The sequence below is a fragment of the Fusarium mangiferae genome (genome assembly GCF_900044065.1).
Source record: "Fusarium mangiferae strain MRC7560 genome assembly, contig: FMAN_scaffold002, whole genome shotgun sequence".
In the NCBI taxonomy this organism is placed as follows: domain Eukaryota; kingdom Fungi; phylum Ascomycota; class Sordariomycetes; order Hypocreales; family Nectriaceae; genus Fusarium; species Fusarium mangiferae.
In genome coordinates, this window is record NW_024573922.1 from 31,129 (window position 1) to 57,531 (window position 26,403).

At 47.0% G+C, this 26,403-nt stretch overlaps 8 protein-coding genes across 8 annotated transcripts; 5 read left to right on the top strand and 3 right to left on the bottom strand.

Moving 5' to 3' along the window:
* Positions 1 to 495: 495 nt before the first annotated feature.
* On the top strand, positions 496 to 2,211 carry FMAN_06791 (putative flavoprotein involved in K+ transport; the record flags this gene model as incomplete). Its single annotated transcript, XM_041826382.1, has 1 exon — positions 496 to 2,211. The coding sequence occupies one exon, from the start codon at positions 496 to 498 to the stop codon at positions 2,209 to 2,211; it is 1,716 nt and encodes a 571-aa protein (XP_041677451.1).
* A 428-nt stretch (positions 2,212 to 2,639) lies between these two features.
* FMAN_06790 (uncharacterized protein) lies at positions 2,640 to 3,912 on the bottom strand (the record flags this gene model as incomplete). Its single annotated transcript, XM_041826383.1, has 4 exons — positions 2,640 to 3,127; positions 3,183 to 3,357; positions 3,426 to 3,598; positions 3,660 to 3,912. The coding sequence occupies 4 exons, from the start codon at positions 3,910 to 3,912 to the stop codon at positions 2,640 to 2,642; spliced, it is 1,089 nt and encodes a 362-aa protein (XP_041677452.1).
* Positions 3,913 to 7,566: 3,654 nt separating this feature from the next.
* Positions 7,567 to 8,262, top strand: FMAN_06789 (uncharacterized protein; the record flags this gene model as incomplete). Its single annotated transcript, XM_041826384.1, has 1 exon — positions 7,567 to 8,262. One exon carries the CDS (start codon positions 7,567 to 7,569, stop codon positions 8,260 to 8,262), a length of 696 nt encoding a protein of 231 aa, XP_041677453.1.
* Positions 8,263 to 11,314: 3,052 nt separating this feature from the next.
* FMAN_06788 (uncharacterized protein) lies at positions 11,315 to 13,428 on the top strand (the record flags this gene model as incomplete). Its single annotated transcript, XM_041826385.1, has 3 exons — positions 11,315 to 11,980; positions 12,034 to 13,206; positions 13,261 to 13,428. 3 exons carry the CDS (start codon positions 11,315 to 11,317, stop codon positions 13,426 to 13,428), a joined length of 2,007 nt encoding a protein of 668 aa, XP_041677454.1.
* A 376-nt stretch (positions 13,429 to 13,804) lies between these two features.
* On the bottom strand, positions 13,805 to 15,544 carry FMAN_06787 (uncharacterized protein; the record flags this gene model as incomplete). The annotated part of the gene is made up of 1 exon (XM_041826387.1): positions 13,805 to 15,544. One exon carries the CDS (start codon positions 15,542 to 15,544, stop codon positions 13,805 to 13,807), a length of 1,740 nt encoding a protein of 579 aa, XP_041677455.1.
* Positions 15,545 to 16,100: 556 nt separating this feature from the next.
* On the top strand, positions 16,101 to 19,745 carry FMAN_06786 (uncharacterized protein; the record flags this gene model as incomplete). Its single annotated transcript, XM_041826388.1, has 2 exons — positions 16,101 to 16,523; positions 16,572 to 19,745. 2 exons carry the CDS (start codon positions 16,101 to 16,103, stop codon positions 19,743 to 19,745), a joined length of 3,597 nt encoding a protein of 1,198 aa, XP_041677456.1.
* A 902-nt stretch (positions 19,746 to 20,647) lies between these two features.
* FMAN_06785 (uncharacterized protein) lies at positions 20,648 to 22,102 on the top strand (the record flags this gene model as incomplete). The annotated part of the gene is made up of 2 exons (XM_041826389.1): positions 20,648 to 21,635; positions 21,687 to 22,102. 2 exons carry the CDS (start codon positions 20,648 to 20,650, stop codon positions 22,100 to 22,102), a joined length of 1,404 nt encoding a protein of 467 aa, XP_041677457.1.
* Positions 22,103 to 22,351: 249 nt separating this feature from the next.
* On the bottom strand, positions 22,352 to 23,275 carry FMAN_06784 (uncharacterized protein; the record flags this gene model as incomplete). The annotated part of the gene is made up of 1 exon (XM_041826390.1): positions 22,352 to 23,275. The coding sequence occupies one exon, from the start codon at positions 23,273 to 23,275 to the stop codon at positions 22,352 to 22,354; it is 924 nt and encodes a 307-aa protein (XP_041677458.1).
* Between the last annotated feature and the right edge of the window lie 3,128 nt (positions 23,276 to 26,403).

Below are 26,403 nucleotides of genomic sequence, written 5' to 3' on the forward strand. Positions count from 1 at the left end.
AAAGCTTTAGGTAGTAGAGTACCAATCTCACTTTCGAAGAAGTTCATGGGGTAGCTCGTCCGCTTCTCCGGGGAAACATACTGGAATCGCGGGTCTCGGTACAGCCTGGGGCTCTGTAGAAGCGAGACCCCCGGAAGTGGGCCCCGTGCTCGGCTCGTTGTGGGTTCCGCGACGGTCATATCGGATTCGGCTAGGTTAGCCCTGCTAGCCTCGGTTTCGGTACCGACCCCGATACTTATCCCATTACGGTCTTGATAAGAGCCTCAATATTGGCACCAAGCGCGGCGACGTTTGGTGGTGCCATCGGTTGCATCCCCGTTATCGGCCCCTGTAGCGATCACCAAGTTGCTATGAGACATAATACATTCAAATTGGTTTTTAAGGCAGAGGTGCCGCCATGGTATACATATGGTTCACGACTGTTGCAATCAAAGCACATGCCTATTCATTCAACTCATCTCTTCTTCTTTCCAAGACATTCACAAACAATAAAACATGTCTTACGACACAATAGACGAGGCATACGATGTCCTCATTGTAGGAGCTGGCATGTCTGGGATCTGCGCCCTCCATAGCATCAGGTCCAGATTCCCAAGTTGGCGCGTCCGCGTGCTAGATTCAGCACCATCGGTAGGCGGCACCTGGTATTGGAATCGCTACCCAGGCGCTCGCTTCGATTCCGAGACTCTCTCATATACCTTCTCCTTTGACCAGGAACTGCTCCAAGAGTGGCAATGGAAGGAACGTTTCTCGGCCCAGCCAGACACGCTCGCATACATCAACTTTGTCGCCGACCGTCTTGATTTGCGTCGCGACATCCAGCTCAACACCCGTGTCGTCTCTGCTCGCTGGTCTGATGATGAGAGCCGCCGGTGGATCCTTGTAGACGAGACTGGTCGCTCATATTCAGCCAAATTCTTCGTCTCGTGCCTCGGTTTCCTGTCAAATCCCACTCTACCTGCCATTCCTGGCATCCAGGACTTTAAGGGCCAGGCCTTTCACACGTCGCGGTGGCCAACCGATATCAGCCACCGTGACATAGTCGCCGGCAAGCGAGTGGGAATCATCGGCACTGGCGCAACTGGCATCCAGACCATTACCGCCCTCGCCAAGATTCCCGAGCTTAAGTCTCTAACCGTCTTCCAGAAGCAGGCTATGTGGGCTGCCCCTCTACGAAACAGCTCTATAGAAGACATGGCCCAGGAGCGGAAGAAGTACGCCGAAATATTCAAGTTGCGGAATGAGTCTCCAACCGGCTTTATTCACTTGCCTGACAAGCGCAAATCCAGCGAAGCTACTCCTGAAGAACGCCTTGAGCTTTGGGAGAGCCTATATAACAAGCCTGGCATGGGCAAGTGGCTGAGTGCTTTCTCTGATACCTATATAGACCGCGAGGCCAATAACTTATACTCGGCCTTTATGGCTGATAAGATCCGCGCCCGGGTTAATGACCCAGAGATTGCTGAGAAGCTTGTTCCTAAAGATCATGGTTTTGGCCTTGCCCGAGTACCTCTTGAAAGCGGCTACTATGAGTCTTATAATCAGCCTAATGTCCACCTTGCCGATATCAGCGTCAATGGCATTGAGAAGATTACTCCAGCTGGTATTACCTTGGAAGATGGCACCAAGTATGAGCTTGATGTGCTTATCTATGCGACTGGATTTAATGCCATTACAGGCGCTTTTGTTAATGTTGACTTCCGTGGTAAGGACGGCATCCCTCTTATGGCTCGAAGCGGCGAAGCCGAGGCTGATCGCGCTGCTTGGCTTGATTTCATGCCCCAAACATACCTCGGCATGACCGTACCCAAGTTCCCCAATATGTTTATGGTCCTTGGACCTCACCAGCCTTTTGGCAATGCCACCCCAAACATCGAGCATGCCGTCAAAGTCGTTACTAGTATACTTGAAACGTGTTATGAGAAGGGCATTACCTATGTCGAAGCCACCGAAGAAGCTGCGGATTACTGGAACGATCACGTCGTCAAGGGCAGTGAAGGTGCTCTGCTCAACGAGGTTGATAGCTGGATGACCGGTATCAACAAAAACGCCGGGAGAGTCAAGCGCGGAGTTGTCCGTTACGCAGGAAGTGCTTTAGAATACCGGAGGCAATGCGCAATGGCTAAGGAGAACGGATGGAATGGCCTTGTCATGCTCAAGGACCAGAACGCAGCCAAAACAGCTAGTCCAAGCATTCTGTCCAAGCTATAAACTTGCACCATAGTTTTGACAGACAAATGTAATTATCATGATTCTGTTTACAACTTAATAAAACTGAAACTACTATTCAACGTGTCAAGGCCTGTCTCTGCCTCTGCCATGTTCATCACGAATGGCTATACCTGGGCCTGGTACTTCTGTGGCGCAGGAGAATTTACAAAGCTTTCACGAACCTATCTTAGGAGGAAAAATTAAGATCCTTGAGGCTCCATAAAATGAAACAAGGCGTCTTATTGAGCGCTGGTGAAGCTCAACCAACCTTATTCATATAAAGGAGGATGCTAGAAAATGTCTTCTTTTTCGTTAAGGACTTGTCGACTTTCTACACCGTCAAAGCACCAAGTTCAGCAATCCTTATGGACCATCTTATGCGCATTGAAAAGCCTGTGGCTATGGAACTCAGAAAGCAGTTACATGTATCAAACCGTATCTGAAGAGAGTAGCCACGGGATAGGGTCATCGTTCTGAAATTCGCGGGTCAGTGAAAGTATATCTTCCAATTCAACCTGAGAAGCAGCAAAATCCCATAGACCAGTCCCCAAACCCGTATCATCTGGATAGTTACCCACATGAGCCGGCTCTTCCTGGCTCTGACCACCGCTTGCGCGTCCTCCCCAAGATCTATGCGGTGTTGATGCATCTAAAACGGACGGATCTTTTGGTAGATAGCAGCGCTCACTGGCCGACTCGTCACTCCGATGAGGGGCCAATAGAGTTTCGAGATGCTCCAATTCGGCTATGCGAAGCCCAACTGCTACGCTTCCCTTGCACAGCAAAGCTTCGAAAATGACGGCCACTGACTGACGCCATCCAGACTGTTGCATGTGTGATGGCAGGAGTACCGAGAGTATGGAGAGCAATGTGGCGGCAGAGAAGGCATATTCAAGATGGAAAGGTAAGAAGGCTTCTGCAATTAATTATTAGCAAATTTCGGCTCAATAGCGAATCAGAGTCAATCATACCTATTATGTCAATTTGAGCTAGGTCGTCTAGTGCCGAAAGTATTGTTGCTGCTGATTGCCCGGACTTCTCAATAAGAGTAGCGCCAGGTCCCGTCAGCCACTGGGGTTCACTTCCAGGGGAGAATTTTCGCGTGAGCAGCCATATTACAAGTGGCCGGGTTGCCAGAACTATGCACTGAATTTTTCATCATTTGGTCAATCGGTAATCCTCGTAAACGGTGTTGCTCTTTTCTTTCAACTTACATGGTGATATGATAGATTTATGTTGATGAACATTTGTGGCGGTTCACCACCGCTGGTCCTATAGAAGGAGATAATTTGATCAATGTCCCGAGATAGTTCTGCAAGCTTATGCAGATTTGATGTTGTATCTCGCACAAAATCCGAGACTGACTGTTGATCAAAGCTGTAACTACCTAAACTTGTATTAATACCAGATACATATTAATAACGAGGGCATTGGTAGTATTTTCATACAGCTTGTTATGGTCAGGACGAGTCGCGATAGGCGCACTCGTAGACTGAGTGCTTTTTCTAAATGATCTGAAGACAGTAAATCTGGTGTCGGGGTGGTGATATAGTCTTGCGACAACGTGGATGGGCACCCTAGCCCTGCTGAGATCTCCTGGTCCAGCACGTAAATACCCCACCAGGTATTGCTGAGTTCAGCTATCAGCTTAGGGCCAACATCTTTTGGCATCCGACGATGAAGACCATCATGTAGCGCCATGCGAAATGCTTGGCCGATCTATATATAAATGGCGTGGGTCAAAAAACCAGTCTTCTGGAAATCAAAAAGCGAGTAAAAGTAACATCGGCACTGACATATTGATATGCTGATGAACGCATGTCAACAGCGTGAAGATACAGCGCTGATAAAGCCAAAACTCTCATAGCCAAAAGCGCCGGGCGTTTGTTTTGGAGAACTGCCATATCCGGCAACAGTGAGAAGGCCCGTGCAGCCATATAAGAGCCGTTGAGAGTCTTGTGTGCGCGAGAGGGACTACCATACCCAGATGTAAGTGCCTTACCCAAGGCAAGGATCAGAAGGTACTCGATAAACCACAAACGGTGTTCGCGAGCAGTCTCTAACGGATTCTTGTGAAAGTCATAAAAGGTTTCAAGGAAGCTGGGCTCATCAATAATGCATGATAGCTCCCCGAGGCGAAATTTAACTGTGTTATATAGAAAGAGGGCATGATCCATTGGTGGCAAACGTGATAAGTCATCAACATCCACTTCAAGCTTGGATTGCCATTGTAGGATAAATGCCGTTCCATCCAAGTTCAATGGTGCTAGAGGTGTATCGGGACTGTTGACAGCATTTTCAAGAATGGTAAACACCCGGCGGCAGAAAGTCCATGTTGAAGTTGGCCCAAGAAATACTATCAAGCAGGGAGGGTATGTTGTCAGCAGCTGGGAATGCACAAAGATTTCCTGGTAAAGCAATACCCAAGAGAGGTTAAATAGACGTTTGAACATACAGAAAAGAGATGATTGAGAATCATGGATAAAACCGAATTCACTACCGAGGATGCTATTCCTGGGACGTTGAAGTTGATCTCTGTCCCGAGATTCGCCCTCACCAGAACGGCTGTTGGCTATGGGCGCAATTGATGAAGTGATGGGAGTAATCGAAGAAGTGACGGTTCGTCCTGCATTCCTCGAACTACTGGGCTGGTGTTCTGTTGGCTCGAGTCAGCCAAAGGTATTGTGTTTTATGACATAGGCTGTCGATGTCTGAGCTTTTGGCCGGAACATACCCAATTGAGGCCTACTGTATGCCACACTACTTTGTGCAGATGGCAACAAAGGTGACAAGCATATTCTCGCTGTTCGTTCCGGCAAAGTTCTCGTACTGTCGTCTGTCTGCGAGAGGATGGGAGAGGCTGGATTCGCGACCGAGATTGACGCCTGCACACACGAGGACGGCGGAATCTCTACCCGAGGCTGAGACGAACTCTCGGCCGAGACGCCGTGTTCTTTCTCGAATAATCGTTGCTGCAAGTCTCGCAGATAGCGCTCTGACACAGAGACAAAGTCTTTGTCGGTAGCGAATATACATTCGGAACCCCGCCGCGTACATCGTTGGCACGGCTCACCCCCCGAGCATCGAACTTTCGCACTCCGACAACCCTTGCATCTGCGCATGGAGTTTAGTGGATAGAATAGGCTTTCACTTTATCACATATGGGACTTACGCGCGGGATCGGCGTGGGGGACGTGATGTTGAAACCGGGGCTCTTTCTGAGTCCATGGCTGAGGCGGGAAGCAGTCTCAAGTCCGTGAGGAATTCAGGGTATTCGATAAGTTGTAGCTCTTAAGTGCGTAGGTAAACGATGATAGAATACGGATCCGATGTCGAGGGCGGGCGTGCCGCCGAATGGCTTATCTCCAGATCTTCGTGCGGGGTAAAGATAGCGTCGGGGTTGACACCGATGGCGCTAAATTCGATCTAGGTCACATCCACCAGCCGCTCAGCAGTGCAATCTTGTTCCTTTACTTTTCTAGCGGAAGGAATGCTAATGCTCTCCATAATGAGGGTCAAACTCAACACCCTCACAGGCGAATATCGCGATGTTTTGAAGCTCTCTAGGTAAGTCCTCAAGCTTAAATAGAGATAGTAGTCTCAACCTACTTCGAGGTATTTTCGGCATCGAACTTTGTGATATAGTCAGAAACTTCCTTCTGGAGCTCATGTCGGACAATGTTTCCGTATGCCGAAACGTTAATCCGACAACAGTCTTTTCCAGCAGCGTAAACAGGCTTGTATTTATTCTTATCACAAAACACATGATTGAGCATATAGCCAGGCTTTTAGGCTTGCTGGGTTACAAGCGTAAGGAAGGCTACCTATACATATTCGCGCAATTTCTGGCACCTTGATCATGTTCGCGCACTCTCACTTGCTAGTGCGAGATGAGGCCTCGCTGTATCTCATATGGAATAACCCTCAAGCTTGCTAACGCGAGTCGACTCGTCAGGGACTTGAGGCTTGTAAGATTTGTGGCCTTGTGGATTGAGACTGGGGATTCTGGACAGTAAAATATGCTCTTAAAGATACTCACTCTTTAGTCTGGTACATGGCAAGAGCCGTAAAGACTTTTCTTTGTACAATATTTCACAATTAGAATCCAGTGAAGCGGGATGACTGTTTTGTTCCAGCCTCTACTGATCAAGATCTCAACTGCCCGAAAAGATTTTGTACTTGGGAAATTATTGTTAAACAGGTTGAATTTAGCGAAACAGGCGAAGCATAGTAGCTCTCAGGTCTTGTTGAATGTCGCCTTATTCCAAGACACCAATTTTGCAGTTATAAAGCCTCTCGGGTAGCTAGATTTGATGGTTCAGCTTATGTAATATATATCTTATCTAATCTCTACCACCTCCCCATGTCTAAATAGGTCACGCCTAGCGTCCAACTGAGACCGGAGCTGGATGCCTGATATGGCATTTCTGCTGATACAGGCAATCGAGCTATTGTTCTCGAGTCGTAAGATACTGGAATTCGAGTCGTTCTCAAAATGCCACCACTCACCTTCTGGAACATCTCCCAGTGCCTCTAAGTGGTGGATGCATAAGTTACTAGACTACAAATGGCTCCGAATGGGATGAACCCGACAATTAGTTAAAGCTTAGTCTTCCGCCATGCACTACTGCATTTAGGAAGACGGCTTCACACGTTCCGCAATCGTCAAATTTGGGCTGTTCATAAATGTAACATGGTCTACAAGAGGCTTAGTGTTCTTTTTTGTAGACCGCCGTATTGACTCTGCTCTATAGGAGATTGTTAGAATAATAAGCATCTTCTTGGAAAGGCGACACGTTCGCAAAATTACCACTCTATGGATGTGAAAGACGAATCGCAGGGTGCGATAGAGGATAGAATTTGATCGCTAACCCTTACTAGCACTTATCTCTCCCATGGTCCCATAAACGAATATCAGTGCTTCGTCCCTAAGCCTAGCATCCTGAAACTTTCTAGTTACAGGCAGAGGTTCGTAAATTTGGGAACAAACTAGCAATTAGGACAACATCCACCAATCAGGCCAGGCCCTTTTTGCTGCAAAGCGGGGTGCAGTCACTTAATTTCCCTGCACTACCCCTGGTGGAAAAAATGAAACAACCATTGATTATATAGATGCTTGCGCGGACGACAAATTTCCACGGTCCGTCGGCTCGCAAGATCAAGGTTTGTAGGCGGAATTCTATTCGCTTCTGGTCTGGAAGGCCGGGCTATGAGTAAAAAAGATAGAACATTTCACTATATAAGACCAGCCTTTCCCGTCCAGTCAAGAATATTACATTCAACAGCTTTAACGCAAAATTGCGAAGGCTAATCTACAATCGACGACTTGATTTTTGCTACCAAACCTCGAGCACAATGCGTTACCTCGCCACCCTTACTACTCTGGCTGCTGTTCTTTTCAGCACTTCTACTGCCAATCCTCTTATGCCCCGAGCCGACACTTGGGGTGGCTCTGTCTCTCTCGGCCCTACCAAGTCGACCATCGTCAAGGCCGTCACTACCCTTATTCCTGGCGTCGCGCCATCCACCCAAAACGGCATGCTTTTTGTATGGCCAGGAATGTCTAATGGCACTGGACACCTTGTTCAGACGACCCTCGAGTCCTGGCCTGACAACTCCTGGTGTGGAGCCAAGAAAGGCGAATGGTGCGTCCGCGCCTCACTTTTTGGATCATTTGGCCAGCTTGACGGCCCAGCCAGCCCAGTACGTGGCGACCAGAAAGTCAAGATCGCGTACACCCTCCTTTCGGATAACGATACCTGGCGCCAGGATGTCACCGATGCCGACACTGGCAAGCAACTGAGCACCTTCGAATACAAGTCCGGTCCCTATATGCGTGGTTATGGAACTGGTACTGAGTGCAACAACAACTGCAGTCCTACCGTGGCCGAGCAGAGGTACATCAATACTGAGATCACGCTCGCCGGTGCTGATACTAGCTTCGGTAAGACTATTGCCACTGCTCAGGGTGCTACCTACTCTGGTCTTACTAGCACCGACGGGGGCAAAGTTTGGAAGATTAGCGAAATCCGAGTTCCTAAAATGGCTTAATTGTACATGGCATGCTGAGTGGTTTCCTTTACGTTTGGGACGTGGATTATTTCTTTGTGTGTATATATATCTATTATATCATCAGTATATACAGTACTATGTTTAACATGATGTAGCCTTGTTAACCCTAAGTGAGTGGCATATCTAACGTTAACAGCATTGTTGAGAAGAAAAGGGCTTAGTAATAGAGCGATCATCTGACTTAAGTAGTGCTTACTCTCTTGGTGCAGAACTCAACTCCGCACTATTGTCACCGACTTTTCGTTATCTAAACATTGAACTAGGCGTCAACTTTATTGTGTTTTACCTAAGCTCTCTATATCAACCTAAAGATTCTCCTTTACACTTTCTCATTACTTACCGCAACTGATACATCACCACTATATTCAACCCATACTATAACCATGTTACCTTGGGATACTTCTTTATTCGTTATTTACACTGAGCTCGCCGTCCAATTTCCCACGGCGCTGTATCTCGTTGGTCCTCTGCTTTGAACCCATAATGATAACCAATTCAGACAGCGAGCTAATAGAATGGCGCACTTTGTCTTGTAGGCACAGAAAACCTATTTGGGTTCTTTGGTTCTTTTGATTAAGTATCAGTTTAAAAGGGAGCACTTTCATAAAGCTTGAGACATACTGCAACCAATTTACTGGATATTATTCACATCGAACTTCAAATATTGCAACAACAAGTATCTGAATTTCTCACTACTACCTCCTGATCCACCAGTAAAAGCTGACTTGGGCCGATGTCAACATGCGGGTCTCTATTTCACCAATGAAGCAGATATAGCGGTAAGCTTTGAGCCACTACCACCAACACTTGTCGACGTTGAACCAACTGCAAGAGCCTCGCGTCTCTTATCACACCTGTTGTACAATGTGCTCAGCCCATTGGCAACCAGGATGGCCTTTCTATTCTGACGTGAGTTTACGAAGACTTTCTGTGCGTGGTATATACACCGTCGGCCGTGGCGAGCTTGGTATTCTGACCATCGTACCAGGAGACCTGCCTAACAGCATGGAGCCTTCTAACATATGCCTCTGTGCCAACAATCCCATAGGCCACAACTGAACTTTGGATCCTCTTGAAGGAGCATCTCTTAAAAATACCATGGAAGAGGTGGACTTAAATCCTGACATCGCAGCTACGCCTTCTGCCAGCCTGTTCGAGGGAAGAGCTTGTTACTGCAACTCTCCTTATAGTTCCTTTCGGGGCTATTGCTGGAAGCAACGCCAGTGGTGCTAGACTGTCTCTGGTATGGGAGGTGGTCCACGTACCAAATGTGAAAAGTACAAAGATTCCAGAACAAACAGGCTCACAGATGCCTGCTGTACTAACTTTTGGGTCTCTCACTTATATGAGTGCAGCTGCCAGATATTTTGTCTAATGATAGAGAGTCCTAGAATTTTAATAGTTATAAATATAAGTAATTTTCTCTTTAAAAGCAAGACTATCTGTAGTTATCCCTTCAAAAGAATAAATTATCCATGTTAAGCAATTTACTATTAAAAAATATTATTATTCCTTATTAAATTACTATCTTTAAACTCTTTATTATATTTACTACCCTAAGTATCTTAAACTTAATAGAAGTATTTTATTTTAACAATATATTTAATAATCTTATATACAACTTTATAGTTAGTTGCTTATTATACTCTGGCTCTATTTTGAAGGCAGCTTTGTTAATGCCTACTTAAGAGGGTCAAGCAGCTTTATACCTTTACCATGGGCCAATATAAATGGTGACAAGGCGTCTTATATGAGAGCTGAACTTCCCATCCCTGATCCCCAGCAAACTGGGTCCTACCTCTACAATTTTTGCTGAATCTTGGGTCTTCCTTAACTGGCGCAATCTAATAAAATAGATCAAATAACTCATTCCCGAAAGCCCAAGTTGGAGAGAGCCCCAAGACACTCGAGGAGAATTAGTTTCTTATATACTTAGTCGATATCTTCACGTGACAATATGTAGTGATTGCATGAACACGGCTGGCTGAGAACCTAATAGTCTCGACGCCAACACCAGGATCAAGCCACGGGCTGAAACCCAAGATTGAAATGTCACTTGACTGCGTGATAAGGTTTGTGCTAGTTTCTGAATCCCCAAACTTAGAACAATTCTAGACCATCGACATAAAGGCGGGCGAGATTAGTAACTACTTTTCAAGACCAGTAAATGGTTATATTAATACTCTAAGAACGCAGCAGTTGAGATTTAATTTTTTTTTCATACGTTGTGGTCTCGGGTTGTTTTCCGAGACATGGCGCTCTAGTTAATAGCTGAAACTCCAGGTTCAGAAGCGGGACAAGCCGTCCGAGGGAACTAGTCAAACTATAGGTTTATAGAGGATTATAATTGGACGACAAACGAGCTATTTGATACGCAGCTGGAGCTTTAGTCCCAACTGCTACAAGTAGTCAATTCTCTGTCTAAAGGTACTTATTTCAAGATCCATACATAAACACTCATCACACACTCGAGCGACTTAGGACCGATACAGTTTTAGCCTCACAAAAGGGCTACTGCTTCTGGTCGGATGCATGAGCTCAGGCAGCCTCATTCCTATAAGAGGCTATCTTCTACTTGTAGCCCTTATCTTTTTCACCGCTGTATCAGCCATGTTCGATAGATCGATTGCCTCTTCACGCAGGTCTCACTTCGATGTGATAAGAGCGATCCAGAACTTTACCCCGCTCACCGAAATGGTTAGATCTTCTTTTTACGGAATGGAAGCGTAAGTCGGTGTGGTTACTTTTTATTACCTGTTATCAACCATCTTCGATAGAATGATTGCATGTTTGTGCCCATCTCACTTCAGTGTAATAGAGCAATCCAGAACTTCTTACCCCACCTGGAAAAATCGTAAGATATGCTTGTGATGGAACGCAAGGGTCAATCGACGTGGTGATCATTACATACACCGGATCAAAGGACTTGGGAATGGTATATAATGCTGCTCTTTGCCCTACCTAGATAGCCGTTCCCATTGCACTTTCAACAATCGATTTATTTGATTTCTAAAGAAACGCCTATTTTACAATGTCCGGATTCTCTTCCTTCCCCATCACCGGCATCAAAGCCGACTGCCAAGTCCATCCACGCCCCGAAGTTAACTCCTGGGCAAAAAGTAACCCCATCCAACTCTCTCTCTACATCCGGGCCTTGCAGATCTTCCAAGCCATTTCCTTCGAAGATGTCAAATCTTACTTCCAGATCGCGGGTATTCACGGTCTTCCTGCTATTCCCTGGGACAATGATCCTGCCCCGATGGAGGCGAGCAAATCCTACCCCACTAACTACGCTTCATCAGACATCACTCCTGATTTCTACTGTCCGCATAACTCTATCCTTTTCCCCACTTGGCATCGCGTGTATGTGCTTTTGTTTGAGCAACGACTTTGGGAGATCATGAACTCTGAGATCGTGCCTCAGGTCACTGGCGATCAACAGGCTGCGTGGCAGGAAGCGGCTAATAGCTGGAGATTGCCATACTGGGATTGGGCTGCCGATCCCTGTGTGCCATCCGTTGTGCGAGGCGATACTGTCTCAATCGTTGAATTTGATGGCAAGACACTTGTATCTACGTCCAATCCGTTATATCAGTTCAGCACAGGTGCCATCTCAACCTTCCAGAAGGCAGGCTCAGTCCCTCTGTTCAATGACCGGTCTAGTCTCGGACAATGGACCATCTTCAACGACCCCCCGGTAAGTCGTCTGCCAACCATGCCCCCGGGCATTGCTAACCTCAATCCCTCCAGATGGCTTATACTTCTGGGACCAGCAGATGGGGTCTTAGTAATGGTAAAGGTGGCATAGATGTCTTGACACCGCAACAGGCTGCCGGTATTCAAAACAATGACTTTGTCGACAGGGCACTACAAGACCCCAATTGGGCAGTCATAAAAGTGGCAGTCAAGGATAAAAAGGGGAAAACGCATCACATTCCCACTGGCCTCTGTGGTTCGATTCTGGATCAGGTCAGTCGCCTCTTCGTCCCGTCTAACTTTGATAACTATGCCGAGTTCGCCACTACTGCGCATAGCGGGTTGAAAGAGCCAAATGGGTACCTGTCTCTCGAGATGATCCACAACTATATCCACGTCATGGTTGGAGGTCTTGGATGGAAGTTGGATCCATCTCAACAAACTAAGAAGGGCCAAGCCGAAAACTCCTATGGCCATATGTCAGATCTTGGCACCGCTGCCTATGACCCCATCTTCTGGCTCCATCACTGCAATGTGGATCGTCAATTTGCCATCTACCAGAACAACAATGGAAAGGATCAGTGGTTCACTGGGCGTACAAACGATACTGACCCTAAAGCCCAGGATAACCTTTATCCGTTCCATACCGATACCAAATTTAACCACTGGAACTCTGATGGTGTTCGAGATTGGACTACGCTTGGATACACGTATCCCGACCTGGCGCCTGAGACAGACTCCTCTGGCACCGCTCCACTTGAGCTTGTACAGAAGCGCCTCACTGAGAAATATGGAGTCCTACGAAGGGTTCTCCACGAGGTTGGTTCCACACAAAATATTGAAGGTCTTGACAACGACTATGTCATCAACATCATCTACAATCGATTCGCCTTGAACGGAGGCAGCTACAGTATTCACTTCTTTATCGGTAAGGAAAGTGACATTCCTGCATCTCCTGAGGATTACAAGCTCAGCGTCGATTACATCGGTGGCATCCACACATTTTCCTCTAGCTACTGGACTCGCGGCAACGAGAACGGTGTTAACTGCGAGAACTGCCAGAAGCAGCAGAAGAGTCATCAACTGTCCAAGGGTCAGCTACCAGTTACTCTTGCGCTCCTCCAGCGAGCGTTGCACGAAGATGACAGATGGGCGGAAATTAGCCATCTTGGAAAAGACCATGTTGTTGAGTACATGACCAAACATCTCCATTGGAGAGCTGTCGCCGTGAGTATCCTTCTTTCCTTTAGGTCAAGTCCAACTAACAAAAGGGTGGTCTAGGTACCCAATCAATTGCTCAAGACAGATGATCTGCCCGATCTTAAGGTTTCCTTCAAGGCTGGAAAGGCAGAACATCCTGAGGACCCGGCTAAGCCATCCAAATACTTTGGCTATGAGCATCAATGGGAAGTCACCAAGGGTAAGCTTGGAGGAGCGAAGCCTGAGTAGATATGTATAAGGGTATCTTCGGGAGCTATCATATAACAGTCTGGACATCTATTCTAGTTCATTGAAGTCCAATATCTCTTTAATTTCAAGCCATCTATAAGATCATAATAAGACAGTATTCAGTATATGAAAGGAGACTCTTGAATATAATTTCCTTTATAACCGCCAGATACAGCAGAAGTTAAAGATAGAATTATAGTAAATTATAGACCTGCTTTTACAGACTAAGTATATAACCTATACGTATAGCTATAGTGGCTACTTGCCTTACTTTTTTATTAGACAGCAATATATATATACAGTCTCTAGTCACCAGACAGTTGCTAAACATGTTATCCAAGGATAGAGTATTTTGAGGTTGTACGGCCAGTAAAAGCTATTCTCCCTCTCTAAAAGTGAGACCTATCAGTAAATCTCCCTCCTTCGAAAAGATTGGATCTTTCATATCGAAAGTTCCACCACCAGGAAAGATAAACCGACCCTGCTGGTTCAGCGCCTCCTCCAAATTATGTGCAAGGTTCCCTGACCAATTCTGAAACATCTCAATGTGAGTTTCAATGCTCTTTTTCAAAGGCCTCTTCTTCCTATGTGCTGCCGCCTCTTGAATCCATTTCTCCCACTGCTCAGCTGCTTCTCCAGTGCCGTCAACATTGGCAGTATCTCTAACAATGTCGACATTGACGATGGGTTTCTTTGATTCAACGCCGACTAACAATTTCGCGTCCGTCTCAATCGCTCTTAGGTCGATGGTGGTGCTCCATTGGATCTTGCACACAAGTTGAAAATCTGATGATCCAACCTTGGATTTGACTGTCCGTTGAGTATCTGTTTTGAGATCCGCTGTGATAACGATCTTACCAGTGCCAACCTGTGGCTCGATGACACATGAGAGCTCGGCCTTGTTATACCAGTAATGTTCCATTGCAGCTAATGGCTTGACACTTTCCTCTTTGTCATCCCCCCATCGCGCAGAGTTTTCGTCCACGTCATGGTACGTCAATTGAACCCCGGCACCTCTCCTCACATTCAAGCTCGTGTCTCGCGACCTCTTCAAGATCCACTCCCTGTCACCGCCGAAGTCGAGCTTGAGGACTTCGTCACTGAATTGGGTGCAGGTGTTTCCAATGTGGTTGGCCATTTTCCAAGGACCAGCGATAGCGGGCTGGAGCTTTTCAGCTAGGTATTGGTCAAGGAAGATCTGTCGCGACATCGCCAAGGTACCACCGATCCCGCCGTAGAACCAATCGCCCGACCACTGAAGGTCTTGGTTGGGCATCTTTCGGAACTGCGTCATTTCTGTAAAGAGAAATGCGTTATGGTGGCTCTTTTCACCTCCAGCTTGGACCTCTCTACCATCAGGCCGATAATTGATAGTCTGCAGCCTGACTGAGGTGGGAGGAAAATGGGGAGCTTTCTCGAACACTCCCTTGAGGCGTTTCTCTACTGTCTCTCCATCTGGTGGGGCATCTATCTTGACAGTATATCCGAGGATGTTGTGATCGTTTTCTTTCAGAAGAACTGATTCTAAGTACGTACCGAGAAACATGCGTATTTCCGCCCGGCACGTAGCCTTTTGGGCTTCTGGTACACCCGGGGTACTGCAGTGATCCCATGCAATGTTGAGAATCTCAGGAGTTCCAAAATCGATCAGCAGCTGATTCACACTATAAGACCCAGGAAGCTCAATTGCGTTTCTGATCTTATCAGGAACGGTAGCCATTCTCTTGAAGGAAAAGTCCACAAAGAAAGCCAGGGACCAGTCAGATACATCAATCTTGACACGTGTTGGTTGGCCAACTGGTAGAGGGAAGCCATCTTCATCATATTGGGGCGTATCGCTGGGCTGCTCGAAATAGTAATACGTCCCGCTTTCGAAATTAAGGTAGAAGATGGCCTGATCAGCGTTCTCCTTGTCAATCAAGTGCACTGAAGGAGAGGACAATGTTCCCTTGAGTCCGTAAGTTGGGAACATGGCTTTGAACTCATGAAGTTTCTCGTTGCGCATGAAGTGAAGCTCCAAGGTCTCGTTGATGTTGCCCTGAGATAGAGCGATGACCTGGTCATAATCTTGGAGCTTTAGCCCCAGGCGGGAAGGGGACTGCAGCGTGCTAGACATGAAGGGTGATGGAGCAGTGAACAAGTGTTATTGGTGAGGGAAAAGGTTGGACACGGAGAGTTGCCCAGACTATTGTGCTCTTATCTGAATAGCCAAGACCTGACATTGATTGCAGCGGCGAGCCCGGAGGATCGAATCAATCAATTGGTTCCGCTGAGGGGCTCAGTAGGCCAAATTAACGGCTTGAGACCAAAGTCGCCCGGGGATTGGTTGCGCTTACGAAGTGACTAAGTGTCTGGAACGGTCCGAACTGTCAGCTATTCCCAATGCACTATAGTGGGAGCACGCCAAAACCAATATCACGGTCACCTACATCAATAGTCCTGTTGACTAAGGCCTAAATAATGCACGCAAGACTGATTTGGGAGCGGAATGCCCCGTTGCCGACGACAACGGACCATTCTAAGCAAGATGGAGGCAATTACGTGTCAACTCTCCATAATGTGCTCTAATGGGACAACCCTTTCATACTCTCATCTTGTCCCATACTTCAATTCGCATTGATGCACTTTTCCAGCTTTGTGCTATCCATTTTACTCCCCACCACGATATCAAAATGCCCAAAGTCACTTCCAGCTGCGAGCTGATGGACAATGCGTTCCCCGCAGGTGAAGTCCAGCTCAAAGGCGACTTTTTCGTCGCCCAGGATGAAGTAGGCGAGAACATGATATTCTCAGTTGACGATGACGGTGCGCTTCAGTTGATTCTGAGGAACGAATTGGGAGATAACGTAATTATTCATCTAAGCTCCAAATTTGGAGTGGCTGCCGCTGAAATTGTCACTGCCTTGGCCGTGAATCAAGACATGGACGGTACTATCCATCTTGTCTTCGCCGCCCGACAGACCGACGGCTCTAGCAAGCTATATGTTGTTGAACCCATGGCACCGAAAAGGCAGGACTGGAACACGACAGAGAGTTTGACCGGTCGATTGTACTCGGGCGAACAGTGGCCTATAAACATTCGAGAGTTCCTCATTGTAAGAGCCATCATTGCTATACACTAATACCATGCTGATAAAAGCTAGGGATCTAGCAATGACAAGACGAATACATACCCATGCTTTTACATGACGTTTAATCACATCGGCAAGACAACTGAAGACGTCTGGGCCGTTTGCGTAGACCCCGTAAGTCGTCAGTGGTCTCGACAAAAGACATTCGAGCTACCAACCAACGCGATTAAAGTCCTTGACAAATGCCCCGCCAATATACCACTTCATCGCGGCCTCTTCGTTCTATACGAGGAAAGCGACTCACTGCAGCTCAAGTTCGTTGGGTTCAACCCAACCAAGGAGAATCCTACATTGCGAAGCTTTCCCCAGCCAGTGCCCAAGGGCGCTACGACGCTGGCTTCTTTTGAGAGTCAATTCGGGTTCACGGATCTTCTTGTCTCTGGTGCGGATGGTCTCAGCTACAGAACTGCCCACCAAGTATTCCAAGTTGACAAGACTCCCTTCGCGATTCTCAGCTCTGACCCCGCCTTTGGTAATGCTACACAAATGCAGGTTGCTCAGACAAAGGATAATTTGTCAATCTGGAGTCTGAGCCCCGAGAAAGCTTTATCGTATCAAGAGTTCTCCGTACCGGGAAAAGGACAGTTAACCGCTGAGCTTTCGCCTCTCATACCACTCTTAGATCAGGTTGGCAAAGATGGTAGATTTGCTTGTTTACGGAACCCGAAGCTGGGACAAAGACTGTTCTTTGTTGATGACACTGGTACCATCAGGATGTTTGAGCAGAGTGTTGAGAGTGGAATTTGGCAACAACCCGCCGAGATTTCGATTCCTCATTCTGACAAGATGATTGAATTCTCGTCGCATACTATCCTTGTGACTGTCGAAGAGAATGATGGCACGCCAATGGCTCTTGAGCCTTTACTTCTGTCCAGCTCAATTTCGGTGGAATGTCTGGTCAATGGCGTCTGGACTCGTACTTCGCCCACTGACCAAAAAGAAGTATCTACCGATGCGTCAGGTCAACTGACCATCATCATCCGAAGCGAAGGTCTTAGTACACCTGTTATAGCCCTCACTAGTGGAACACCAGGCAAGAAAATCTTCTCAGGTGGTAGACTGGAGATAGATCCCATGCAGAAGCTTTGGTCTACCATTGGCAAGGTCTCATCGGCTCAGGATCTCAAGAACATGAAGCTCCCTGATGGATCGAGCTTTGTGAGAGAAGGTCTTTCTGAAAAAGAGCTTGAAGAAGCTGCTAAGACGCTCTCACATTTGCACAAGGTGAAAATCGAGATGGCTGATGATGAGGCGAATGGCATCTTTACTTTGATGAAGCAAGGTTTCCAGACAATTGCCCATCGTGCTTGGGGCGCTATCAAGAGCATTAGTGACAAGATCAAAGAAGTCGTTGAAAGCGGTGTCAACAAGGTGATGGAGGTTGTCGACATCGCTGTCAAGAAAGTCAAAGAAGCTTGGAACTTTGTTGTCGAAGTCAAGGATAAAGTGTGGAACTTTGTCCTCGAGACCGCATCTCAAGTCGCAGCTGCTATGCAAACGGTCTTGGACACCGTCGTCAAAGGCTGGGAGTACATTAAAGAGAAGATTGGATTCATCTTTAACTGGGGTGATATCGTCAAGACCAAGAACATGATCGCCAACATGACGACCCAGGGTATACTGCTTCTCACAGATGGTACACCCTACATTGAGATTAAGACTCACGCGTTCTTCGACAAGGTGCGGGGCAAGATCAAAGAGCTCAAGGAGAGCAAGTTACCGCCAGGCCTGAACGATCTTAAAACTGGCAAGAATGAGGAGATGCGGAGGAAAGCTAGGGAAAAGACTGGTGCGAAGGATGAGATCAACAAGACGGACGAGGACACCAGAACACCGCAGGCGCAGTACGGATCTTATCATTTAAAACACAGCAGAGGTGGAGAAAGTAAACAAAGCACGCCATTCGATCGTATCCTTGATAGGCTCAGCGATGTCATAGAAGAAGCAGGACAGCTCGCTTCTCGCCTATGGGACAACATCAAGGATCTCATCGACCTCCAGGGCGAAGTATCCATTGGCACTCTTTTGACGAAGCTGGGATTTGAGCTTCTTGAGTATATCCTTGATGTGGTGGAGAGCATGCTGATTGCATTTCTCGCCAACATCAACGATTTGCTCGTGTTGATTGCCGACAAGATTAACGAGACCATCAAGATCCCTGTTCTGAGCGCTTTGTACAGGAAAGTCAGTGGAGGAGCTGATCTTACGCTCCTCGATGCGATTAGTCTGGTCATCGCGATTCCAGCGACGATCGTGTTTAAGCTTGTAAAGGGAGAGAGTACCTCCAAGATGGAAGGTGCAGAGTGGCTCACCAAGCCTAATACTCTTCGTGGAAAGCTTGCTGCACGGATGGCTGGTCTCAGGAGTGATTCTATGACGACTTCATATGCCCCTAGCATCAAAAAGAGGACTGTGGCCATTCCCATCAACCAAGATGATGAGACAAGCCCCGCTGAGAGGCTCGTAGATAGCAGCTCCGATATGGGCCCGGTTGTCGGACAACTTCAAGCCCAGACTTTTTCGTCGGAATCATCTAGCAACAAAAGCCCGGAAGACGAGCCTCTACTGAAGAGGCTGGAGAAGGCATGGACGGAATATCGTGAGACCGGACACCCGGTCGAACAGCTGCTGCTCTTTGGATCGCCTGCCACTTCGATTCTTGAGTATACGTTCATCATATGGCCCACCATTTATAGCCCAGATTCACTGCCTAACTACAAGGCGCCAACGGCATCACTAATCACCTGGATCTTTTCTATACACCGCTTCCTGAAATTCCAAACTATAAACCCCCTATCAGCTGATACGGATATACCAGGCTTCATTCCCAAGTTCGCTCTTTGGATAGCTAGTGGCATTCCTATCCTCGGTTCATTCATCGCAAGGAAGATCGGCTATATTCTTGGTGTCATTTCAGGGGCATTCCAAGTATTCCTACTTGCGTGGGAGCAGATCGAAGTACACGCACACTACAACGAGTACTCGGTTTATCTGGCTCTGGAGGAGTGGCTCATCACTGTGGCAAAGCTGGTTCATTATAGTGCTGGGTTGAGCAGGAACCCACCTACTGCCAAAGTGGCATTGGTGCTGTGCAATGCGGGGATGGCAATGGCTACGGCGAGATCAATCGCGGAGGGAATGGGTAAGATCAAGCGTCTGGATACTGGTGTTAGCCCTTGCCCTTGAGAAATGTAGGCAACCTTTTCTATTAAATGTCATTTACCGCCATGTACGACTGCCAAATATGGTATGATCAGCCGCCACAGTGTCGCGAACTGGGCTGAAGTTGTTACGATAGCCACTAAGAGGCCTGAATGCAGGCACCGAGGGTGTGAAATGCTTTCAAGGTTCCACCCATCATTCGCTTTGCTTTTGTCAGGCAGCAATATATGTGCATTCCCTCTCAGGGGAAATAAAAAACAACAGCTCGATGGGCGTAACGCCAGCGAATTTCGGTGATTGATTGATAGTTAAAGCTTATGATATCTCAACGAGACATATCAAGCCAACACACTGAAAAATACCAATTAACTTCAGTTGGCGAATTTCGGCGAACTTCGGATCGTTCAACTTTTCTCTCCGAGGTCTCTCTAGTCACTGCCTGAAGGGTTCTCCAAATGTACTTGTTTAGCTGGGTCTGTTAGCCCTGATGTCTAACCACGAAGTAAGCACTAACATACCGAAATGCCAATCATGATGAGTAAAGTAGCACCATTAATGCAAGCCCCGTCACAAATGTTTGGCTCGGTGTGGTGTCCCCCGTGCGGCTGATCGTCGGAGTCCTGGAAATCTGCCTTGCATGGATTACCGAACAACTATTTCTAATCTCTGGCAACTCGTCTCAGACCTTCATTTAATCTTGCACCTCTATTAATGGACTTAGCGTATCGAATCATCGTGTTATCTGGTTTTTTTTTCACCTTCTCCATCTCCACTCCATTCCCGATAGTAGGTATTATACGAACATATCGATTGAACCATACAGCCAGACCCTCTTCTCTTGCTCCTTACGTCTATCATATCCGGCAAAACGGCGAGGTATCCCCTGCATCGAACTTGACTGGCCTTTGCGATACCTCTTCTTGGTCATGGCGAACCCAAAAGACTATACCGTAGGCTGGATTTGTGCCCTAAGCACCGAACATGTCGCAGCCAGGGCGTTTTTGGACGAAGAACATGATATACCTGAGCGGGTCGCTCACAGGGATAATAACGTCTATACATTGGGAAGAATAGGAAGCCATAATGTGGTAATTGCGACGCTGCCAGATGGCGAGTATGGCATATCCGTAGCTGCAGCCGTGGCTCGAGATATGGTCAGCAGTTTTCCGAAAATTAGAATCGGTCTCTTGGTAGGCATCGGGGGCGCTGCACCAAGCGCTGAGCGCGATATACGACTTGGAGACGTGGTTGTCAGTGTAACAGGTGAAGGACGCGGGGGCGTGTTCCAGTACGACTTTGGCAAAGTCATGCAGACCAAGGAATTTGAGGCAACGGGATTCCTCGACCAACCTCCCGCGCTTTTACGAAGCGCTGTTTCCAATATCAGGATGCGTCATGAGAGCGACGGACATCAGTTACGAAAAGCTCTGGATACTGTACTCGAGAAACGACCGAGACTTCGGAAGAAATACCAGCGGCCAGATCCGAGTACTGACCGGCTGTACCGCAGTGATATTGTTCATCCTTCAGAATCGGATTTGCCGTGCGAAGGTTACTGTGGCGACAACGAGCCCGAGCTGCTATCGAGACCATCTCGGTCTGAAGGCGAGGATGACCCGATGATACACTATGGTCTAATCGCATCTGGAAACAAACTTATGAGAGACGCTGAGATCCGAGATCTCATTGCATCAAAGTCGAAGGCCATATGCTTCGAGATGGAAGCAGCAGGGCTGATGAATCATTTTCCATGTCTGGTGATCCGAGGGATATGTGACTATTCCGATTCCCACAAGAATAATGCTTGGCAAGGCTATGCGGCAATGATGGCGGCAGCTTATGCCAAGGAACTTCTTGCCCGAATTGCTCCCACATCAGTCGAAGCCGAGGTGACAATAGCTGTCGTTTTATCTCGTAGGTTACACCTTTAGCCAGGCTACCCCAGAACTGATCATTCCATGCTAGATGCTGAATCAACCGGACAATCTACGTCCGAACCCAGCGCCTCGAATCTCATTAGTGCCGGGCAACCGATTACCATGAACTCCCTAAGGCCCAAGCCGTCAACCCAGAGCTCCACAAGTTCGAGATCTACAAGTTCACAGCAGGCCGCCGCGCAATCATCTCAGCCTGCTACTGCTCCGCCGCCACCTCTTGAACCACGAATAGTGTATGTACAGGGCGAACGTGAGGGATTCTGGGAGTGGTTTGGAGGGCTATTTGTTAATAACAGTAGTCTTTCGGATGGCTCATCTCGCAGATCACCTGAATATACCCGGTCCACTAGACCACCACAAGGCACCCGGTCTAGTAGACCACCAGGAGGCGGTGGAGGTTCTAATGCTGCTATTCGTAGAATGAGGGCCCGGGGCCGACGGTAGGAAAATGATAGTATAGTCTTATCACGAGATACTGCAAGAGTACCACGAGAGCTCAAGTGCGACATAAGCTTAAAGTATCCCGCGCTTAATTCATTCATATCAACACTATATATACTGAACCTCTAAAGAGTTACTTGAATATGACTTTCTTCAACATCCACTTAACGACCATTCTTCATCAATAGTATCAGGGCAAAGGTACTGCCTGCTTGGTCTATCTACCAGGCTTAATAAACGATTGCAACGCCATTACTTCAAACCAGAGACCTCTCCGACTGAGAACGGAGCGGACGGAAGATCACCATCCAAGAAGCTTCCAACTAGTCCTGCATAATACTTTGTGAACTGAAACAAGTGCCCATGACCACTACTCGGAAACATGATAAAGTTGGCTCTTGGGAGCTGCCTTGCGAGAACAAAAGAGTTTTGTGTCGGGACAATGAGATCATTATCGCCACAAGTAACAAGCGCATCCTTCTGAATGGTTTGTAAAAGAGCATATGGAAGGGGATCTGCATCCCATGTAAGATATGCCTGAGTCAGATTGAGGAGAGGCTTTCCCGTGGTGAACAGTGCGATCTCAGGTTCGCCATTCTTTCCAGCGACCCCAGCTCGCGAAGAAGTACTCCTGTTGAGCCATGCAGCACCTTCGTCGCCCGTAGTGGGAGGAAAGAAAGCACCGATGGTGGCTGGGCCAGGCGTAGGGCTGAAGACGATAGATTGGATCTCGTTCATGGGACGCACCAAGCCAGCACCAAGACTAGGACCAGTGCCTGCGAGAATCAATTTCCGAACGATATTGGGAGAATCAAGAGCAAGTTGCTGCGCGATATATCCTCCCATTGAGAAGCCCAAGACGTCAACCTCTTTGACATTAAGCTTCAAGAGCAAGACGTTGAGAAACGCGAGAAGATTAATCGCAAAACCCTTGATACCTGTCGCGACTGGACCTTTGCTGTGTCCAAGGCCAGCGTAGTCATAGGTTATAAGCTGGCGACCTGACGCAGTGAGATTGTTGATTAGCTCAGGATCCCAGGTATCGATTGTAGATCGGACATGATTGAGCATGAGAAGTGGAGGCTGAGAACTGCTCGACTTGCCGATGAGACGATAGGCGAATTCAATCCCATCATCAGTAAGGAATAAAGTCTTTGCAGTTTCTTGGGTCGACATTTTGTAATGGTTCTCTCTTGATTGACGGGACAGTACAAAGAACTAAAACCACCATTGAAGAGGGCACTCTGGGTGTTTATATACACACATTGTCGAATTTCTACCACAGAACTAATCTTTTTCATCCTTCTAGTTGGGATATTATTGGTTATTTCCATTTCCACCTATGTATACGTGTGTATTAGCCCCGTCAGCTTGCGGTGAGACAAGTAAGCGGCCGCGTTGCTGACATGCCGCAATATGCGATTCGAAACGGGTCTCTCACTAAGCAGATCAGTAATCCGACCGATGCTCGGCATACTTATTCAATGGAAATATGGAGTTTTTATCCAAGACCCCGATACCTATATTTTTTCATCTTGGAATTTCCTTGCTTTATTCGGGAGTGAATGTGACCAAACAGATTGTTAGACTGATGACTCATACAAGGTTTGAGTGATAGGCCAAGAGTGACTACTCTACTGGTTGTATTTGAGTTAATTGTTTTTCAGAAACATTATGCTCCGTAGGCTGAACCTTGGAATAGCCTGGAAAGTAACTTGCGTGTCGCGTAAATCTTGACATCATACGAAAACTGTCAAATACTGAGAATATAGTAAGTTTTCTCTGCTGATCTAAACTCTCAGCCATAATTCTTGAGTGCAGATGACAGATCAAGCTCACGAATTAGAGATTATGCCTGAATGCGTTACCAGTTGCTTCGTGTGTGACCACGGGGATGCGACGCCTATGAGGTTAAGCTTTAGGCTGTGAACATAGTTAATGAACGAGAACACGGTATCCTTCCCCCCCGCTCCCCCCAATATAAGCTTTTACCCAGAGGCTTTCACGATGGCTACCTGTGTGAATGTCGTTATTGGTAGCTGCCTTCGTGGAATCTAGCCAGACCCCGCGCTGGTTGACGTAACTCAATTCGTCTGTTCCGAATATACTTCAGGCAGCCAGCCTAAGTAATTGATAAATCGCGAAAATAATGTCATTCTAGCCCACAAACTTTCATGAAAGTAAACCTTGAGCGATTTAAACTCCAGCCTTCAGTATAAATACACTAGGTCTGCACCATCAATTACGGTACAGTTCTCCCTTCTGAACCCCGTCAAACTCCAAATAGCATCATGACCTCCAGCAGCCCTTTCGATCAACTTCCAGCAGAGCTGATGATTACTATCCTAAGTACTTTTGACTGTGAGGAGGATCCTCAATCCATAATTCGGGCCGATCCCCGCGCTTTCGGCGTTTTCCTTCAAAACAAGCAGAGAATCCTCCCGTCCCTTCGGTCGAATCTTGACCATGAGCTTTGCAGGCAAAGCCTTATACAGGCAGTCATGATCCATCGCTTACGGCAGAGTGAGGCCGATTCACACTGTCTTACACGGCTTCAAGCTGAGCAGACCATGAAACCGGTCTTAACATCACCACCAGAACCATGCCGGTTAATGAAGTTAAACCTGGGAGCCCTCAGAGAGATAAATGAAATGTTCCGAGAATCCCGCGATTTTAGGCATTATTACAAAATGAGAACAAGGGAAGTGTGCTGGGTAAATTATCCAACAGGATCCAAGAAGTATCGCTTGCGGTACCTAAGAAGTACAGAATTGCAAAGGGCACATTTACTATTCGAAGCATACCGACACACTCTGTGGTTCAGCACCAACTTGTTTCAAGATTATGGTACCGGCGACAATGAATACAGGTTTCACATCCCCTGGAACTTCATCTATCACGATAAACTTCTTTCCATCAGGACCTTTCAGACAATTTTTGTATTCCTGTTCCGAGAATACAACAGTCTCTTGAGACAAGTCCAGAGCCGTATCAATGGCACAGATGACAATTACCGGTTTGATCTAACTGACACCACTTGGCGAATCCGGAGTCGACAGTTCTTACAGAGGGGCATGCGTGACCGACTCCAATTCACGGCCTATCTTACATCGCAAGGCTTTCGCCGCTTCCTTATTATTCAAGATATGGATAATAATGCACAAGAGAAACACATTCTGTCCTTATATGTGCGATATCTCGAGCTCAAAGCAGACCGCCAAACTTGCCCAATGGTGGTGGGTGCTGATCTGGAGCACTCACTTATCACACTTTGTTACAGGGAGAGGAACATAGCATTAGGAGGTCTTCGCTAAACGGTGCTCATGTCAGCTCAGTATTGAATTTGTATTTGTTGTCATTTTGATCGGCTTTGGCTTGATCATTTAGCCATGGAGAGGTTGTCTGCATATAAACGAGAATTAGTTTGACCTCAGCCGATCCTAGAGAGGACTTCTAGCGAAATCCCTCTCAGTGGACATAACAGATTTGGCATGGGCCTCGCAATATTTCTACCAATTATAACAGCAATTCTTCAGAACAGAACTCTATAGAATAGGCACTTCACTTATTTAATTACCCTTGTAGCGATGTCTAGTCACGACTTTGCTCGAAAGTCTTCTGCTGCTTTGAACTGCACCCTGAGCTACGTTGATTTTGGCATCTCCATCTTTACGTAAATTATCTCTCATGCGTTTGATCAAATCCACTACTCTCCGAGACCTATCGGTTTGACTCGTCGTTTGATTGTCTGGTGGAAAAAATACTCAGGACCTTAGTCCTAAAATGACAAAGACTTAGGTAAACTGGCATAAGTTTAGGATAACATTGCCAAATTTACTTTGACACCACATATCAGGTTTCGATGCGCAGGTAGCTAATAACAACTATTCATTCGATGTTTTCTTGCTCTCCGAGCCTCGTGAGAACGGGCATCTCAGTTGTAGTGGAGCTTTTGTAGGCAGCACCGAGTCATTCCCACCAAAAGCCCAATTAGCGTTACTATAGGGAGGGGCCGATTTGCGTGTTCAAATATTGTTAACGGTTGTGTTGGTTATGCCGACGTCGACTGGCACTTTGTCTTCAGTGCGACACCCAAGTATTCCAACAGGTCATAGGGTTGTTCTTGACAAGCTCCACATGGCGGGAAATGTTTCATACAACGGGGTTATCTGTAGGGATGCTAGCATTGCTACCAAAGGACATGGGCGCGATATGAGTCTTGAAGATTGGCGGGATGGGAACTATGGTATAGAAGATCACTTCTACGGCGAGATGTCTCTTGGAGAAAACAAGGCTCCTTTATA